The 18682-nt window shown below is 55.2% G+C and overlaps 1 protein-coding gene across 1 annotated transcript; it reads left to right on the top strand.

The window, feature by feature from the left end:
* Window positions 1–476: 476 nt before the first annotated feature.
* Window positions 477–18445, top strand: LOC144490911 (uncharacterized; the record flags this gene model as incomplete). Its single annotated transcript, XM_078208594.1, has 6 exons — window positions 477–3228; window positions 4424–5599; window positions 7509–7632; window positions 11002–11121; window positions 16821–17320; window positions 18081–18445. Coding segments are annotated over 6 exons (5037 nt in total), but the record flags the coding sequence as incomplete, so codon positions are not given.
* Between the last annotated feature and the right edge of the window lie 237 nt (window positions 18446–18682).

Raw genomic sequence — 18682 nt, 5'->3', positions numbered from 1 at the left:
CTCCTCTCTCTCCCTCACCACTAAATTGTTGTTGCAGACATTACCCTGAACCCATTTCTCTCTTACCCACAAAGCTAAATTGTTGTGGGAGGCATTCGGTCAAATATCTCTCTCGACCTCAATGCCAAATTGTCATTGCAAACATTGCCCTGAACCCCTCTCTCTCCGTCAATGCTAAATCGTTGAAGATATTTTCCTAAACTCTCTCCCTCATCCTCAATTGTAGACATTGTCCTGAACCTATTTCTCTCACCCTCAGCGCCAAGTTGTTGTAGACATTGCTCCCTCTCTCTCTCACCCTCAAAGCTAAATTGTTGTTGGAGACGTTCAACGAAATAGCTCTCTCTCCCTCAATGTTAAATTGTTGTTGATGTTGCCCTGACCCCCATCTCTCTCTCTCTCCCCCATCCTTTTTCCAGGCTCAGACATTGCCCTGACCCCGCTTCATATCTCTCTTACCTTTCCCCCTCTTCCAGGCTCAGTACGACGGCTGCCTCTTCCTGCACCAGGGCTGGCCACTGTGCCTGGGCGAACAGCTGGTGCTGCAGTTCTCGGCGCTGGACTGGAGGGCGCTGCAGCCGGAGGACTTCTACCTGCAGCTGGCGCCACTGGCCGGCGGGGGACGGCGACGGGGGGCCCGCCTGCTGCTCAAGTACCGCGAAGAGGAGGACGGTGAGGACGACGAGGAGCAGGGCGGTGGAGGAGGGATCATGAGAGAGCTGACGGTGCCCGAGATTTCGTACCCGCACCTCTTCACCGTCGAGTGGCTGGACGGCATCAACCGCCTGCTGGCCGGGCCGTCTGCGGCTGCGCGGGGCGGGCTGGGCGCCGGCGGCCGACAGCCGCGCGCGCGCACTCTGGCCAGCTGCCTGCTGGCCTCGGCCGGCGGCCGGCTGCGGCGCATGCGCTGGCGCCAGCTGGTCTTCCCGCGTCTGCTGGCCTCGGCCGGCGGCCGGCTCTCGGGCGACGGGGCGGCGGCCGAGCCCGAGGAGGAGGAGGAGGAGGGCGGCAGCAAACGCGGAGTCGGCAACGGACGAGACGCCGACGGCTTGGAGTCGACTTACCTGCAGGAGGAGGAGGAGGAGGGCGGGGAGGATCCAGTCCTGGACGACGAAGGGGAGTACGTGGAGCTTCTGGAAATTTCGGCGGGAACGTCGACGCCTTCGACCGCCTCGGCCTGCTCCTCAGGCCCAGCGCGCCTGCGCGCTAGGACGCTGCCGGCCGCCAACCGTCACCACCGTCGACGACGGGGGAGAGGCGCGCAGGCGCGGCACCGGGCTTGTTGGCTCCACCATCAGCGCCGCCGCAGGAGGAGGTGGTGCGCGGGTGCCCCCGAGCGATCCGGAGGATGCATTGTTTCGGAGGCCGCCGACTGCATGTTCTGCCGCCTGGAATACGATGACAGTGGGCACCACGTGGGACCAGTGGCGTCGCTGAGGCAACCGCCGACGCAGCCCCCTGGGCGATCCACCGCCAATCGGCAGCTGGGGCCAGGGAGGTCACGTGGTGCAGGCGGCCCGCTCGAGGGCCCGGCGCGCGATGGCTGCACGTGCCGCCAGGAGCAGCCAACTGTCACTCAGCCGCCATTGGCTGAGCAGAAGCGATCCCTAATGGAGACTGAACCGCCATTGGCTGAGCAGAAGAGATCCCTAATGGAGACTGAACCGCCATTGGCTGAGCAGAAGCGATCCCTAATGGAGACTGAACCGCCATTGGCTGAGCAGAAGAGATCTGTAATTGGGACTCAATTGCCATTGGCTGAGCAGAACGGATCCATATTTGGGACTCAATTGCCATTGGATGAGCAGAATAGATCCATAATTGGGACTCGACAGCCATTGGCTGAGCAGAACAGATCCATCAGTCCCACCGAACCATCAATGACTGAGCAGAATGGCTTCATAATTGGGACTCAACTGCCATTGGCTGAGCAGAACAGATCTGTGATTGATACACAACTGCCATTGGCTGAGCAGAATAGATCCATCAGCCTGACTGAACTGTTATTGGCTGAGCAGAATGGCTCCATAATTGCAACTGAACTGTCAAGGGCTGGGCAGAATGGATCCATAATTGGGACTCAACCATCATTGGCTGAGCAGAATAGATCCATAAGCCTGACTGAACTGTCATTGGCTGAGCAGAACAGATCCATAATTGGGACTTCTCCATCATTGGCTGAGCAGAATAGAACCATCAGTCTGACTCAACTGCCATTGGCTGAGCAGAATAGAACCATAACCCAGACTAAACTGCCATTGGCTGAGAAGAATGAATTCATAATTGGGACCCAGCCTTCATTGGCTGGGCCTAGAGCATCCATAATTAGGACTGCACATCCATTGGCTGAGCAGGAGAAATCAACTGGGATTGAACTGTCATTGGTTGAGCAGAATAGATCCATAATTGAGATGGAATGTCCATTGGCTGAGGGGGAGAAATCAACTGGGGCTGAGCAGCCATTGGCTGAGCAGAATAGATCAACGAATGGAACTGAAGTGCCACTGCCATTGGCAGGACAGGAGGAATCAACCAGGACTGTACGGTCATTGGCTGAGCAGAGTAGATCAATGAACGGAACTGACCTGCCATTGGCTGAAGGGCTCAGGCCACCAACAGAGCTCGAAGCGTCGATGGCCGGGGAGGGGCGAGCAGCAAAACCGATCACAGCAGGCGCCGCAGCTCAACTGTTGCCGGCAGAGCCGGGGAGCTTCAACGTGGGAACTGAGGAAGAACCGGCTGAGAGAGGCGGGATTGAGCCTTCATTGGGCGGACGAGCCGGATCGCCATCGCAGAGTGAGGCGCCATTGGCCGAGCCACAATTTGACACGAGCGCGGACTCTACCATATGCGTGAAGCTGGCGCAACACCGTACGGCGCTTCCAGCAGGAGTTCAGACGGCCTTGGAACCGGCACCCAGAAGGACAGCGACCCCCGAGGAAGGGGACACAGGCGGCTTAACCCTCGGCAGCTACGGGCAGCAGTACGCAGGGTCCTCGCAGGCTACGGGAGAGTCACCCGCCATGGCACTGGATCCCTGCCCGACTCTGGGCTACCCAGAGTACAGCGGTTGGAGGGCGAGATCCCCCGACGTGCCAGGGTTGGCAATGGATTCCGCAGCCGCTGAGAGAGCTGGCTGCAACAAACACGGGGAGGAGGGAGAGGTTGGCGGGGGCTGCCACGGAGCGATTTGGCAACTAGGCAACATGAGAGACCTAACCCAAGAAGGTAAGCAATGGTTTCCATTCGACTCCGAGTACATTGGGTCAGGGAATTAACCAGCTCCATGACCAAGAACGGCGGTAAGATTAACGAGGACGCTGTTAAGAAAAAGGAGCAGATTCAAACACTCCCTGGACAGGTACAGCACGGGGTTAGATACAGAGTAAAGCTCCCTCTACACTGTCCCCCATCAAACACTCCCAGGACAGGTACAGCACGGGGTTAGATACAGAGTAAAGCTCCCTCTACACTGTCCCCCATCAAACACTCCCAGGACAGGTACAGCACGGGGTTAGATACAGAGTAAAGCTCCCTCTACACTGTCCCCCCATCAAACACTCCCAGGACAGGTACAGCACGGGGTTAGATACAGAGTAAAGCTCCCTCTACACTGTCCCCCATCAAACACTCCCAGGACAGGTACAGCACGGGGTTAGATACAGAGTAAAGCTCCCTCTACACTGTCCCCATCAAACACTCCCAGGACAGGTACAGCACGGGGTTAGATACAGAGTAAAGCTCCCTCTACACTGTCCCCCATCAAACACTCCCAGGACAGGTACAGCACGGGGTTAGATACAGAGTAAAGCTCCCTCTACACTGTCCCCCATCAAACACTCCCAGGACAGGTACAGCACGGGGTTAGATACAGAGTAAAGCTCCCTCTACACTGCCCCCATCAAACACTCCCAGGACAGGTACAGCACGGGGTTAGATACAGAGTAAAGATTCCCGTATCTTGGGTAACCAGTCTACAGGAAGTGCTGCTCTGAAAGTGCGATGCCATTGTCTTCCCCCCCTCCCTTCGCCAGGCAAAGTCGGTACCACTCACGTTGCGAGATTGAACCAACCTGTTGTACAATGTTATCCATGCCTTTCTGTAGCTGTGATCTTGTGGTTGCACGTCATGTTGGCCTTGTATCATGGTTTGGTCAGCTTTGCATACTTACTGCCCATGATGAAGCATCGCAGTTGGACCCGGGCCTGCTGTGTTTACAACATTCGTCAGCCATGGTGATAGCGTCACGAGTGTGAGTGCTACAAGCCTTTGTGTTGGCCGTTTCCCTTCCCCACTCTCTGTTCTGTTTCTGCCCTCTTCTGACTCCTCCTCGAGATACGCCTACTGGCGCACCGACTCTCTGCTCCCTCTACCCTACCCGCGCCTCAGTCACAGTCTCCATTTCTCTCTCTCTCTCGCTAGGTTCCAGTGAAGCTTGTACAGCTCACATTTCACCAGAGGTTCAGGAGGATCCAGAGGATTCAAAAGGGCTCCCTCCGTCAGGGACCCCTTTGCTCCAACCAGCCAAAGCCTCATCTCCCCAACCAGCTGACCCTCCGTCTGCCCAACCAACCGACCCTCCGTCTCCCCAACCCGTCGACCCTCAGTCTCCCCAACCCGCCGACCCTCCGTCTCCCCAACCAACTGACCCTCCGTCTCCCCAACCAACCGACCCTCCATCTCCCCAACCCTCTGACCCTCCATCTCCCCAACCAACCGACCCTCCGTCTCCCCAACCCGCCAACCATCCGTCTCCCCAACCCTCTGATCCTCCATCTCCCCAACCAACCGACCCTCGGTTGCCCCAACCCGTCAACCCTCCGTCTCCCCAACCCGCCGACCCTCCGTCTCCCCAACCCGCCGTCCCTCCGTCTCCTCAACCCGCCAACCCTCCGTCTCCTGAACCCGCCGACCCTCCGTCTCCTCAACCCGCCGACCCTCCGTCTGCCCAACCCGTCGACCCTCCATCTCCCCAACCCGCCGATCCTCTGTCTCCCCAACCCGCCGTCCCTCTGTCTCCCCAACCCGCCGACTCTCCGTCTCCCCAACCCGCCAACCCCACATCTCCCCAAACAATCAACCCTCCGTCTCCCCAACCCGCCGACTCTCCGTCTCCCCAACCCGCCAACCCCACATCTCCCCAAACAATCAACCCTCCGTCTCCCCAACCCGCCGACTCTCCGTCTCCCCAACCCGCCAACCCCACATCTCCCCAAACAATCAACCCTCCGTCTCCCCAACCCGCCAACCCCACATCTCCCCAAACAATCAACCCTCCGTCTCTCCAACCCGCCGACCCTCCGTCTCCTCAACCCGCCAACCCCACATCTCCCCAAACAATCAACCCTCCGTCTCCTCAACCCGCCAACCCTACATCTCCCCAAACAATCAACCCTCCGTCTCTCCAACCCGCCGGCTCCCTGTGTCACCGCCTGTCGGACCACTCCTCGCCCTGCGTTGCCGCCTCTGGACACAGGGAGCCTCGTGCCAAGGGGCAGCAGGAACCAGGTGCCCAGGACCAAGCCATTGGCTGCTACCCTGGCAACCTGCTGAAGCTGGATTTGAATATTCTTCACTCCGGTGTTCTCGCTCTTCCAGGTATGCTGGGGATTCGCATGGGGAGGTGGGAGGATGGGGGTGCGGGGGGGGGGGGGGGGGGGGGGGGGGGCAGAAATGGGACGTGGGAGGGAGCAGTAAGAATGTACTGTGATGTTTTGCACATAGGTTAATGCGCAGACAGGCACTGGCGGGCTAAGCTGTGGGCATAGGGGAGGCACCGGGATGACACGCAGGCCAGAATTTCCGTTCCTCGGGCGAGGTGGGACGGGAACATGCCCAACCCCAGAATCACGTGAAATCACACAAGGAGTTATCAGCCGCGAATTCCAACCACGTTGCACACTCAACCCCGAGCTTAAAGTTTATTTACTGGTGTCACAAGTAGGCTTACATTAACACGACAATGAAGTTACTGCGGAAAACCCCCTAGTCGCCACACTCCGGCGCCTGTTCGGGTTACACTAAGGGACAATTTAGCATGGCCAATCCACCTAACCCGCACTTCTTTGGACACTAAGGGACAATTCAGCATGGCCAATCCATCTAACCTGCACATCTTTGGACACTAAGGGGACAATTTAGCATGGTCAATCCACCTAACCTGCACATCTTTGGACACTAAGGGACAATTTAGCATGGTCAATCCACCTAACCTGCACATCTTTGGACACTAAGGGACAATTTAGCATGGCCAATCCACCTAACCTGCACATCTTTGGACACTAAGGGGACAATTTAGCATGGCCGATTCACCCAACCTGCACATCTTTGGACACTAAGGGACAATTTAGCATGGCCAATCCACCTAACCTGCACATCTTTGGACACTAAGGGGACAATTTAGCATGGCCGATTCACCCAACCTGCACATCTTTGGACACTAAGGGACAATTTAGCATGGCCAACCCACCTAACCTGCACATCTTTGGACACTAAGGGGACAATTTAGCATGGCCAATCCACCCAACCTGCACATCTTTGGACACTAAGGGACAATTTAGCATGGTCAATCCACCTAACCTGCACATCTTTGGATACTAAGGGGACAATTTAGCATGGCCAATCCACCTAACCTGCACATCTTTGGACACTAAGGGGACAATTTAGCATGGCCAATCCACCTAACCTGCACATCTTTGGACACTAAGGGGACAATTTAGCATGGCCAATCCACCTAACCTGCACATCTTTGGACACTAAGGGGACAATTTAGCATGGCCAATCCACCTAACCTGCACATCTTTGGACACTAAGGGGACAATTTAGCATGGCCAATCCACCTAACCTGCACATCTTTGGACACTAAGGCGCAATTTAGCACGGCCAATCCACCTATCCTGCACATCTTTGGACACTAAGGAGCAATTTAGCACAGCCAATCCACCTAACCTGCACATCTTTGGACACTAAGGAGCAATTTAGCACGGCCAATCCACCTAACCTGCACATCTTTGGACACTAAGGGGCAATTTAGCACAGCCAATCCACCTAACCTGCACATCTTTGGACACTAAGGAGCAATTTAGTCTGGCCAATCCACCTAACCTGCACATCTTTGGACACTAAGGGGCAATTTAGCATGGCCAATCCACCTAACCTGTACATCTTTGGAAACTAAGGGGCAATTTAAAATGGCCAATCCACCTAACCTGCACATCTTTGGACACTAAGGGACAATTTTAGCATGGCCAATCCACCTAACTTGCACATCTTTGGACTGTGGGAGGAAACCGGAGCACCCGGAGGAAACCCACGCAGACACGAGGAGAATGTGCAAACTCCACACAGACAGTGACCCAAGCCGGGAATCGAACCCAGGTCCCTGGCGCTGTGAGGCAGCAGTGCTAACCACTGTGCCGCCCATGCTTCAGTCAGACTGGCTGTGTCGAGTAGCTTCCCTGCTGTGCAAAAAATGGTCTCATGATCGTCTCATACTTGTCCACCCCAGGGAACAGGGACAGAAATGGCCGAGCATTGGTTGTCGTGACCACAAAGAACACAATTTGGGAGGACCCAAAGTGCTCCAGCACGGAATTAGCCAAGATTCTAATCTACTACTACAACATCTCAAAGTAAGGACACCCGGGAGACAGGTATCAGTGCGCCACACAGAACATCGGCATCAAGATACCCCCAGAAAGACAGTCTCTCCGTCATGGACCCCTTTTAAAGAGGGAGTCTCTCCGTCAGGGACCCCTTTTAAAGAGGGAGTCTCTCTCTCAGGGACCCCTTTTAAAGAGGGAGTCTCTCCGTCAGGGACTCCTTTTAAAGAGGGAGTCTCTCCGTCAGGGACCCCTTTTAAAGAGGGAGTCTCTCCGTCAGGGACCCCTTTTAAAGAGAGAGTCTCTCTGTCAGGGACCCCTTTTAAAGAGGGAGTCTCTCCGTCAGGGACCCCTTTTAAAGAGGGAGTCTCTCCATCAGGGACCCCTTTTAAAGAGAGAGTCTCTCTGTCAGGGACCCCTTTGAAAGAGGGAGTCTCTCTGTCAGGGACTCCTTTTAAAGAGGGAGTCTCTCCGTCAGGGACCCCTTTTAAAGAGGGAGTCTCTCCGTCAGGGACCCCTTTTAAAGAGGGAGTCTCTCCGTCCGGGACTCCTTTTAAAGAGGGAGTCTCTCTGTCAGGGACCCCTTTTAAAGAGGGAGTCTCTCTGTCAGGGACCCCTTTTAAAGAGGGAGTCTCTCTGTCAGGGACTCCTTTTAAAGAGGGAGTCTCTCTGTCAGGGACTCCTTTTAAAGAGGGAGTCTCTCCGTCAGGGATCCTCCGGGTAATTGTTAGTTGGGTGAGGTTGAATTTGCCACGGTTTGTCCATCCTGCCCGACTTTCTCTTCTGTTGACCCAGTGATGGTTCACTGCACAATTTCCGATTAATGCCATCAATTTTACACTGTAGCCCCTGAGGTTAAAATGATTTCTCACATTCTCTCTGTCTCACTCCTCTCTCCCTGTCTCTCCCTGTCACCATCCTTTTTATGTGTTTGCGTGCACGCATGATTGTTGATGGATGCGTGCACGGGTGTGTGCGTGTACATGAATGTGTGTGTGCATGAGTGCGCACGTGTGCTCGAAAGTGTGTGTGCGTGAGTGTGGTGTATGTGCACAAATGTGTGTGTGTATGCGTGTGAACAAAGAACAAAGAACAATACAGCACAGGAACAGGCCCTTCGGCCCTCCAAGCCCGCGCCGCTCCCCGGTCCAGGATTGAATCCTGAATCCAGGATCCCCGCCCAATTTTCCAGCCTATCTACATCCTAATATCCTATCCACCGAGCTGTCCCTCACAGCTACGATGCTTTGTTCATCACAACCTAGTAACTCACCCCCACCCCCCCATTCCAGACCATGTGATCTCCAGGGAGAGGCGAAAACCCAGAGTAAAAACCCCAGGGCCAATATGGGGAAAAAAAAATCAGGGAAATTCCTCTCCGACCCCCTGAGGCGATCGAAACGAGTCCAGGAGATCACACTGGCCCTGATCGGAAAATGCTTCCCAACCCTATTCATTTCCAGTGCTTGGGCAAGTGTCGGTGTGTGTGCACGAGAGAGTGCACGAGCGCGTGCATGTGCACAGGTGTGCGCGCATGCACGGGTGTGTGCGTGTGCACGAGTGTCGTGTATGGCGGGATGTGCATGAGTGTTCATAGAAATCACAGAAACCCTACAGTGCAGAAAGAGGCCATTCGGCCCATCGAGTCTGCACCGACCACAATCCCACCCAGGCCCTACCCCCACATATTTTACCCACTAATCCCTCTAACCTACGCATCTCAGGACACTAAGGGGCAATTTTCTATCATGGCCAATCAACCTAACCCACACATCTTTGGACTGTGGGAGGAAACCGGAGCACCCGGAGGAAAACCCACGCAGACACGGGGAGAATGTGCAAACTCCACACAGACAGTGACCCGAGCCGGGAATCGAACCCGGGTCCCTGGAGCTGTGAAGCAGCAGTGCTAACCACTGTGCTACCGTGCCGCCCTGTTGTGTATGTGCATGAATATGTGTGTGTGCATGAGTGAGCTTGCACAAGAACATATGTGCACGAGTGTGCGTCTGTTGATCCTGAAATCCCTGAAACTGCAGGAGAAGGCATTGGGTGTGATGTCATGAAGCACTTGTACGATATTTAGTGAGAGTTAGAAGCGTGCCCGCAAATCGAGCAGGCCGTATATCCCATGAAGGGACCAGTTGGAACGGCAGTAGCTCCACAGCACATTAGAAATGCCAACCCAGCCCCTTCCCTTTCCTTGGCGGCGCCAGCCCTTCTCCCCGCCCTCCCCGACAGCTCTCAGCCTTCCTCAACCCCCCCTCCTTTCAGACCACTGACCAGTGGGAAATTACACCCTGAGGCCGACCACAGCCAGGCATCAGGTTCAGGCCGATACCTCTCTGCTGACAATTTCTATATCTCACTCTTCTCTGCCCCCCTCCATGCCCCCCCCACTTTCCCCCTTCCTTGCCCCTCCTCCTTCTCGCCCCCCCCTCCCTATCTCTCTCTCTGTCTCTCTCTCTCTTTCTCTCTCTCTTTGTCTCTTTCTCTGTCTCTCTTTCTCTGTCTCTCTCTTTCTCTGTCTCTCTTTCTCTGTCTCTCTCTCTCTGTCCCTCTCTCTCTCTCTTTCTCTCTCTCTTTCTCTGTCTCTCTGTCTCTCTCTTTCTCTGTCTCTCTTTCTCTGTCTCTCTCTGTCCCTCTCTCTCTTTGTCTCTGTCTCTCTCTCTCTCTGTCTCTCTCTCTGTCTCTCTCTCTGTCTCTCTCTCTCTGTCTCTCTCTCTCTCTCTGTCTCTCTCTCTCTCTCTCTCTCTCTGTCTCTCTCTGTCTGTCTCTGTCTTTCTCTCTCTGTCTTTCTCTCTCTCTGTCTCTCTCTGTCTGTCTCTGTCTTTCTCTGTCTCTCTCTCTCTCTCTCTGTCTCTCTCTCTGTCTCTCTCTCTCTGTCTCTCTCTCTCTCTCTCTCTCTCTCTCTCTGTCTCTCTCTCTCTCTGTCTCTCTCTCTCTCTGTCTCTCTCTCTCTGTCTCTCTCTCTCTGTCTCTCTCTCTCTCTGTCTGTCTCTCTCTCTCTCTGTCTCTCTCTGTCTTTCTCTCTGTCTCTCTGTCTCTCTGTCTTTCTCTCTGTCTTTCTCTCTGTCTTTCTCTCTGTCTCTCTCTCTGTCTCTCTCTCTGTCTCTCTCTCTTTGTCTCTCTCTGTCTTTCTCTCTGTCTCTCTCTCTCTGTCTCTCTCTCTCTGTCTCTCTCTGTCTCTGTCTCTCTCTGTCTTTCTCTCTGTCTCTCTCTCTCTCTCTGTCTCTCTCTCTGTCTTTCTCTCTGTCTCTCTCTCTCTCTGTCTCTCTCTCCATCTCCATTCTTTATCTCTCCCTTCTGCCGTTCTGCCGGCCGCCTGTGTACTCTTCTGAGCCTCTCCTTGCCACTCGCATTCTCATCGCATCCTCTTTGTTGCTCTCGTTCCTGCAGAGCGGAGGTGCAGAATCTGGGCCTCAGGTTGCTGATTGACGCCCGTGACTGTCGACCGACTGCAGCACTCTACAGAGCCTTCCGTGTTTTCCAGGTGCGGAGCGTGGCGAGGAAGCTGGGGTGGGGCGGGGGACGGTTTCAGTGTCAGGGCCATCGGGGTGGGGGCGGGCAGGGCGAGGTGGAGGGTTGGGGGGGTCATGGGAAGGGGCAGGGCAGCGTGAAGTGGAGGGGGGCTGGCATGATGCAGTCAGGTCGCGGGAAAATAGTCCTTATGGGGTCAATGATTAGCCATTCAGTCCCTGAAAGTTGGCACCCAGGTTGATAGGGTTGTTAAGAAGGCGTACGGTGTGTTAGCTTTTATTGGTAGAGGGATTGAGTTTCGGAGCCAGGAGGTCATGCTGCAACTGTACAAAACTCTGGTGCGGCCGCATTTAGAGTATTGCGTACAGTTCTGGTCGCCGCATTATAGGAAAGATGTGGAAGCATTGGAAAGGGTGCAGAGGAGATTTACCAGGATGTTGCCTGGTATGGTGGGAAAATCGTATGAGGAAAGGCTGAGGGGCTTGAGGTTTTTGTTAGAGAGAAGAAGGTTAAGAGGTGACTTAATAGAGGCATACAAGATGATCAGAGGATTAGATAGGGTGGATAGTGAGAGCCTTTGTCCTCGGATGGTGATGGCTAGCACGAGGGGACATAGCTTTAAATTGAGGGGTGAGAGATATAGGACAGATGTTAGAGGTAGGTTCTTTACTCAGAGAGTAGGAAGGGCGTGGAATGCCCTGCCTGCAGCAGTAGTGGACTCGCCAACATTAAGAGCATTCAAATGGTTATTGGATAAACATATGGATGATATTGGAATAGTGTAGATTAGAGGGGCTTTAGATTGGTTCCACTGGTCGGCGCAACATCGAGGGCCGAAGGGCCTGTACTGCGCTGTTATGTTCTCTGTTCTCTGTTCTATGTTCTATTTAAGGATCTCAAAAGTAAAAAATGTTTATTTATTAGTGTCACAAGTAGGCTTATGTGATGATTTCAGCCAGGCTAATGAGATTGGCTTGCTGGAGTATGAACTCCCTGAAGAATCCTTTATTAAGTTGGTACCTTAAAAGAGGTACCTGATGAGTCCTAATTGATGTTTAAATCGGGGAGCCTCATGCTCCCTATTTAAAGCAGGTGTGTCAGATTCCCAGTCTGCATTCAGCAGGGAGTCCCTGTTCGAGCTGACTGTTGGGTGCAGAAGAGGACTGATTGTTGTTGCAAGGAAGGCTCTCTTCGCCATGGTGGAGGATTCACGAGGAAGGAAAGAAGAAAAGCCATCGCCCTGTCCTGAAACACCCATGATGTGGAGATGCCGGCGATGGGCTGGGGTAAACACAGTAAGAAGTTTAACAACACCAGCTTAAAGTCCAACAGGTTTATTTGGTAGCAAAAGCCACACAAGCTTTCGGAGCTCCAAGCCCCTTCTTCAGGTGAGTGGGAATTCTGTTCACAAACAGGGCATATAAAGACACAAACTCAATTTACATGAATAATGGTTGGAATGCGAATACTTTCAGCTCATCAAGTCTTTAAGATACAAACAATGTGAGTGGAGAGAGCATCAAAACAGGCTAAAAAGATGTGTATTGTCTCCAGACAGGACAGCCAGTGAGACTCTGCAGGTCCAGGCAAGTCGTGGGGGTTACAGATAGTGTGACATGAACCCAATATCCCGGTTGAGGCCGTCCTCGTGTGTGCGGAACTTGGCCATCAGTTTCTGCTCAGCGACTCTGCGCCGTCGTGTGTTGTGAAGGCCGCCTTGGAGAATGCTTACCTGAAGATCAGAGGCCGAATGCCCGTGCATTCGAACCCCCACAGCCTGCCTGGACCTGCAGAGTTTCACTGGCTGTCTTGTCTGGAGACAATACACATCTCTTTAACCTGTCTTGATGCTCTCTCCACTCACGTTGTTTGTATCTTAAAGACTTGATTAGCTGTAAGTATTCGCGTTCCAACCATTATTCATGTAAATTGAGTCTGTGTCTTTATATGCCCTGTTTGTGAACAGAATTCCCACTCACCTGAAGAAGGGGCTTGGAGCTCCGAAAGCTTGTGTGGCCTTTGCTACCAAAAAAACCTGTTGGACTTTAACCTGGTGTTGTTAAACTTGTTACTGAAACACCCAGCCATTGGAAGGTGTTCTCTCCTTGAGAGAGGAGAGGGAGAGAGAGAGGGAGTTTTTCCAGCTGCAGGAGGAAGGAACAACGGAAGAACAAACCATCGGAGGACTGAGTTGTTGGGCTGGTGCCCCTAAACATCAACAGTCCGTGCCTGAAAGGGAGGGAGAACTGAGAACATCTTTTACAGGGGGTGGGAGGGGTGAAGATAACTCCCTGGGCTTCTCATTGCTCGGCCCTGAAGGCTGCAGTTTCCCCCACCCACCGCTGCTCCCCCAATACCGGCACCTCCCCTCCTCCTCCTCTCCTGCCCTGGGGCACCGGCCCACCTCAGCGTCCTGTCCCTCATCCTCCCTCCTGCTCCCTCCATCCCTCTCCCTCTCTGACAGCGGGGAGAGAGCGTCTGGCCCCCCCACCCATCCCACCCTCCCTCATTCTTTCTCTGACGCGTCTGACACCTGGGCAGAGACAGCCCCCCTCCCCTCACCCACCACACCCACAATCCTTTCCCTCTCTACCCCCCTCTCTGCGCATGATTATAAAGTAAGAAGTGTAACAACACCAGGTTAAAGTCCAACAGGTTTATTTGGTAGCAAACGCCACTAGCTTTCGGAGCTCTGCTCCTTCATCAGGTGAGTGGGAGTTCTGTTCACAAACAGGGCAGAGAGACACAAACTCAATTTACAGAATAATGATTGGAATGCGAGTCTTTACAGGTCATAGAAACCCTACAGTACAGAAAGAGGCCATTCGGCCCATCGAGTCTGCACCGACCACAATCCCACCCAGGGCCTACCCCCATATCCCTACATATTTTATCCACTAATCCCTCTAATCTACGCATCCCAGGACACTAAGGGACAATTTTAGCATGGCCAATCAACCTAACCCGCACATCTTTGGACTGTGGGAGGAAACCGGAGCACCCGGAGGAAACCCACGCAGACACGGGGAGAATGTGCAAACTCCACACAGACAGTGACCCAAGCCAGGAATCGAACCCAGGTCCCTGGAGCTGTGAAGCAGCAGTGCTAACCATTGTGCTACCGTGCCACCCCAAAATTTGCCAAAGGTAATCAAGTCTTAAAGGTACAGACAATGTGGGTGGAGAGAGCGTTAAGCACAGGTTAAAGAGATGTGTATTGTCTCCAGACAGGACAGCTAGTGAGATTTTGCAAGTCCAGGCAAGTTGTGGGGGTTACAGATAGTGTGACATGAACCCAAGATCCCGGTTGAGGCCGTCCTCATGTGTGCGGAACTTGGCTATCAGTCTCTGCTCAGCGACTCTGCGCTGTCGTGTGTCGTGAAGGCCGCCTTGGAGAACGCTTACCTGAGGATCCGAGGCTGAATGCCCGTGACTGCTGAAGTGCTCCTCCACAGGAAGAGAACAGTCTTGCCTGGTGATTGTCGAGCTGTGTTCATTCATCCGTTGTCGTAGCGTCTGCATGGTTTCCCCAATGTACCATGCCTCGGGACATCCTTTCCTGCAGCGTATCAGGTAGACAACGTTGGCCGAGTTGCAAGAGTATGTACCGTGTACCTGGTGGATGGTGTTCTCAGTTGAGATGATGGCATCCGTGTTGATGATCCGGCACGTCTTGCAGAGGTTGCTGTGGCAGGGTTGTGTGGTGTCGTGGTCACTTCTCCTGAAAGCTGGATAGTTTGCTGCGGACAATGGTCTGTTTGAGGTTTGAAGGCAAGAAGTGGGGGTGTGGGGATGGCCTTGGCGAGATTTTCGTCTTCATCAATGACATGTTGAAGGCTCCAGAGGAGATGTCGTAGCTTCTCCACTCCGGGGAAGTACTGGACGATGAAGGGTACTCTGTCCGCCGTGTCCCGTGTTTGTCTTCTGAGGAGGTCGGTGTGGTTTTTCGCTGTGGCGCGTCGGAACGGTCGATCGATTAGTTGAGCGCCATATCCTGTTCTTATGAGGGCATCTTTCAGCGTCTGGAGGTGTCTGTTGCGATCCTCCTCATCCGAGCAGATCCTGTGTATTCGGAGGGCTTGTCCGTTGGGGATGGCTTCTTTAACGTGTTTAGGGTGGAAGCTGGAGAAGTGGAGCATCGTGAGGTTATCCGTGGGCTTGCGGTACAGTGAGGTGCTGAGGTGAGTGTCCTTGATGGAGATGCGTGTCCAAGAATGCAACCGATTCCGGAGAGTAGTCCATGGTGAGTCTGATGGTGGGATGGAACTTGTTGATGTCATCATAGAGTTGTTTCAGTGATTGTTCACCATGAGTCCAAAGGAAGAAAATGTCATCAATGTATCTGGTGTATAGCATCGGTTGAAGGTCCTGTGCGGTGAAGAAGTCTTGTTCGAACCTGTGCATGAAGATGTTGGCATATTGAGGTGCGAATTTGGTCCCCATGGCTGTTCCGTGTGTCTGGATGAAGAACTGGTTGTTGAAGGTGAAGACATTGTGGTCCAGGATGAAGCGGATGAGTTGTAGAATTGCATCTGGAAACTGGCAGTTGTCGGCGTTGAGTACTGAGGCCGTTGCAGCAATGCCATCATCGTGGGGGATGCTGCTGTAGAGTGCCGAGACATCCATTGTGACGAGGAGCGCTCCTGGTTCAACTGCTCCATGTGTGCCGAGTTTCTGTAGGAAGTCCGTCGTGTCGCGACAAAAGCTGGGGGTTCTTTGTACAATGGGTCTCAGGATGCCCTCGACATAGCCGGAGAGGTTCTCTCACAGGGTCCCATTGCCCGATACGATGGGACGGCCGGGTGTGTTTGCCTTGTGTATCTTCGGGAGGCAATACACATCTCTTTAACCTGTGCTTAACCCTCTCTCCACTCACATTGTCTGTACCTTTAAGACTTGATTACCTGTAAAGACTTGCATTCCAACCATTATTCTGTAAATTGAGTTTGTGTCTCTGTGTGACCTGTTTGTGAACAGAATTCCCACTCCACCTGATGAAGGGGCAGCGCTCCGAAAGCTTCTGTGGCTTTTGCTGCCAAATAAACCTGTTGCACTTTAACCTGGTGTTGTGAGACTTGTTACTGTGTTTATCGCAGTCCAACGCCGGCATCTCCACATCCTGATTATAAAGGCCAGAGAGACCCCCCCACCCATCCCACCCTGCACCCCACGGGAAAACCACGATCGATACGCCATGCCGTGCGTCTGGGCAGTCTCGGGGTGGGTGTAGCACCCATTCTTAAAAACCATGGCGACCACCACACCGTCACTTGTGGCAGGGCCTTCCAGGCCCACCTATGCGGGCGTGACGGCGGCCAAAGCCCCCGCCGCTCCCAAGGCCCTGCCACCATTTCAACTCATCACTAAACAGCTCGGAGTCCAGTGCTACGCCCACCCTGACACCATTGACGCCTGCGTTAGGGCAATGGCTGGGGTTGTCGGCCCCTCAGCCATTGTCGCGCCCTCGAAGATGTAGGCCGTACTCTTTCTGAGGGCCGAGCGGGCGGTCCACCTCACCCTGGAAAAGGGGCTCACGGTGGGCGGGGCGTTCCTGGCGGTGGACCCTTTGGAGGCCATCGCCCATCGAGTTATCATCTCGAATGTCCCGCCCTTCATCCCCGTGGAGCTCCTCCTCCCCCCATCTCCATCTACTGGGGGAGGTCAGGTCCGGGGTGGCACCGATCCCACTCGGCCTTCGTGACCCTGTCCTCAGGCATGTGTACCCCTTCCGGTGCCAGGTCGATGTCCGCCTGGCCCGGGAGGAGTGCCTCGAGGGGCGTGGGGTTCAACGTCCCCTTTCAGGGGACCACCTACCGGGTCTTCTGCTCCGTGGACAGCGTGCGGTGCCATGCCTGTAAGGAGGCGGGGCATATTAAGAAGAACTGCCCCGTCTCCAAGGCCGCTGACCCCCAAACCAAGGCGGCCGCAGCTGGCACCGCAGCTCCCTCTCCCCCAACGAAGTACCACCTGGCCCCCACCAAGTGGGCAAGGGGAGGCCACCCGGCAGCGGCTGCCATCTTGGCTGCCGGCGGGAGCGAGGGAGCGGAGCCTCCTCGAGGACAGAAGACCCCGGGAAAAAAGGGGACAAGGAAACGGGGGAATGGAACCCCGACCTCCACTACACCCAGTCACCCCGGCAGCCGGCTCGGGGACAAAAATCTACCTCCGGCCCCCCTTCCAACACCATCTACCGGGCCCGTGGTTGCCTCGGCGCCGAGTGCTGGGCCCGGCGTCGCGGGTGCGTGGGTTCCCGGGTCCGGGCGTGGGGGGGTGGGGGGTGTACCCGACCCGGAGCCGGCTGAAATAACACCTCCTGGGGAGGGGAAAGGAAAGGCCAAGGGGTGGGGCAGGAAGGAGAGGGGCAGAGTGCGAAGGGCATCCCCTGCCAGGGGACTGCCCCTCGAGAAGAGGCGCTACACCTCGGGGGGAGGGGGAATCTGAGACCTGTGGGACTCCCCGCACCCCCTCCCCCAGCTGAGAGGTTGTGGCGCCCACGCCATTCTCCCAGTTTCCCTGTCCCGCCCCCACCCGTCTTCGTGCCCCCAGGGGGCAAGAAAAAGAAGTAAAAGGACGAAAAGAAACAAGTGTTGCCGTGGTCCTCCAAGCGGGACTCCCAGGGCCGGGTGAGAGCGCCCCCCCCCCCCCCGGGGTCTCCATTCCACCCTGGAGGAGTTCCTCTTTAGTTTGCTGGAGACTGCGGCAGCACCCTGTTGTTTGGGTCCTCGGGCGACAGTGGCGAGGAGGGCCCCCCTCTCTGCCCCGACCTCTGATGCTGGGCGCCCCCGACCTCGGACCAGAGGATTCTCCGGACCTGTGGGGGTGCCCAGGCGTCTGGGGCAGAGCGGGGAACTGAGACGCCGTCGCCCTCGGACCCACAAACCCAGGGAAAAGAGTCCGGGAGGAACCCCCTCCTCCGCCGACCCTGGGGGTGGGATCGGGGGGGGAGAAGTCAGGACTAGTTGGTGGCTCCGTGCCGCCTTCCGTACGCCCTGTGGCAGGGGGCTCGGAGTCGAAGGGCGATAGTCCCGAGGAGGTAACCTGCTCGGTGGTGGGCACGGGGACTGTTTTGGAGTCTGCCTGGAGCGAGGTGGGGAACTCCCTCGTGCCCCCCACCGAGTCGCCCCTCATCCCCTCTGGGGAACTCAGGGCATTTCTAAAAGACCACTCTGGTCGCCCTGACAGCGTCCGACTAGCCCTCGACCGTTGGTCGGACCTGGCGCTGCTTGTCTGGTCTGCGCAGGCCTGCTCGCAGGCCGCGTCGGGCCTGGCTGAGAAAGAGCGGCGTCGGGTGCAGGAGTTTCTCGAGTGGCTCATGAGGGAGTGGACTGGCACGTCTTTCACCAGCGCTTCCCCGCACGATTAGATTAAGTGTTGACGGTGGCACAAAGCTGCTGACATGAAGGTGACCATAGCCAGCCTCAACATCAACGGCAGCAGCGAGCCACTCCGCAGGTTCCAGAACTTCTTGGTCCTCCGTGACGGGAAGTATGCGGTGTGCTTCCTGCAGGAAACCCACACCGTTCCAGGAGACGAAGCCCAATGGCTCCTGGAGTGGCGAGGGGGGGTCTACATGAGCCACCTCACGCTCGCTTCTAGCAGG

Source organism: Mustelus asterias, unplaced genomic scaffold, assembly GCF_964213995.1.
Source record: "Mustelus asterias unplaced genomic scaffold, sMusAst1.hap1.1 HAP1_SCAFFOLD_4019, whole genome shotgun sequence".
In the NCBI taxonomy this organism is placed as follows: domain Eukaryota; kingdom Metazoa; phylum Chordata; class Chondrichthyes; order Carcharhiniformes; family Triakidae; genus Mustelus; species Mustelus asterias.
This window is presented reverse-complemented; position numbering and strand designations above follow the sequence as displayed.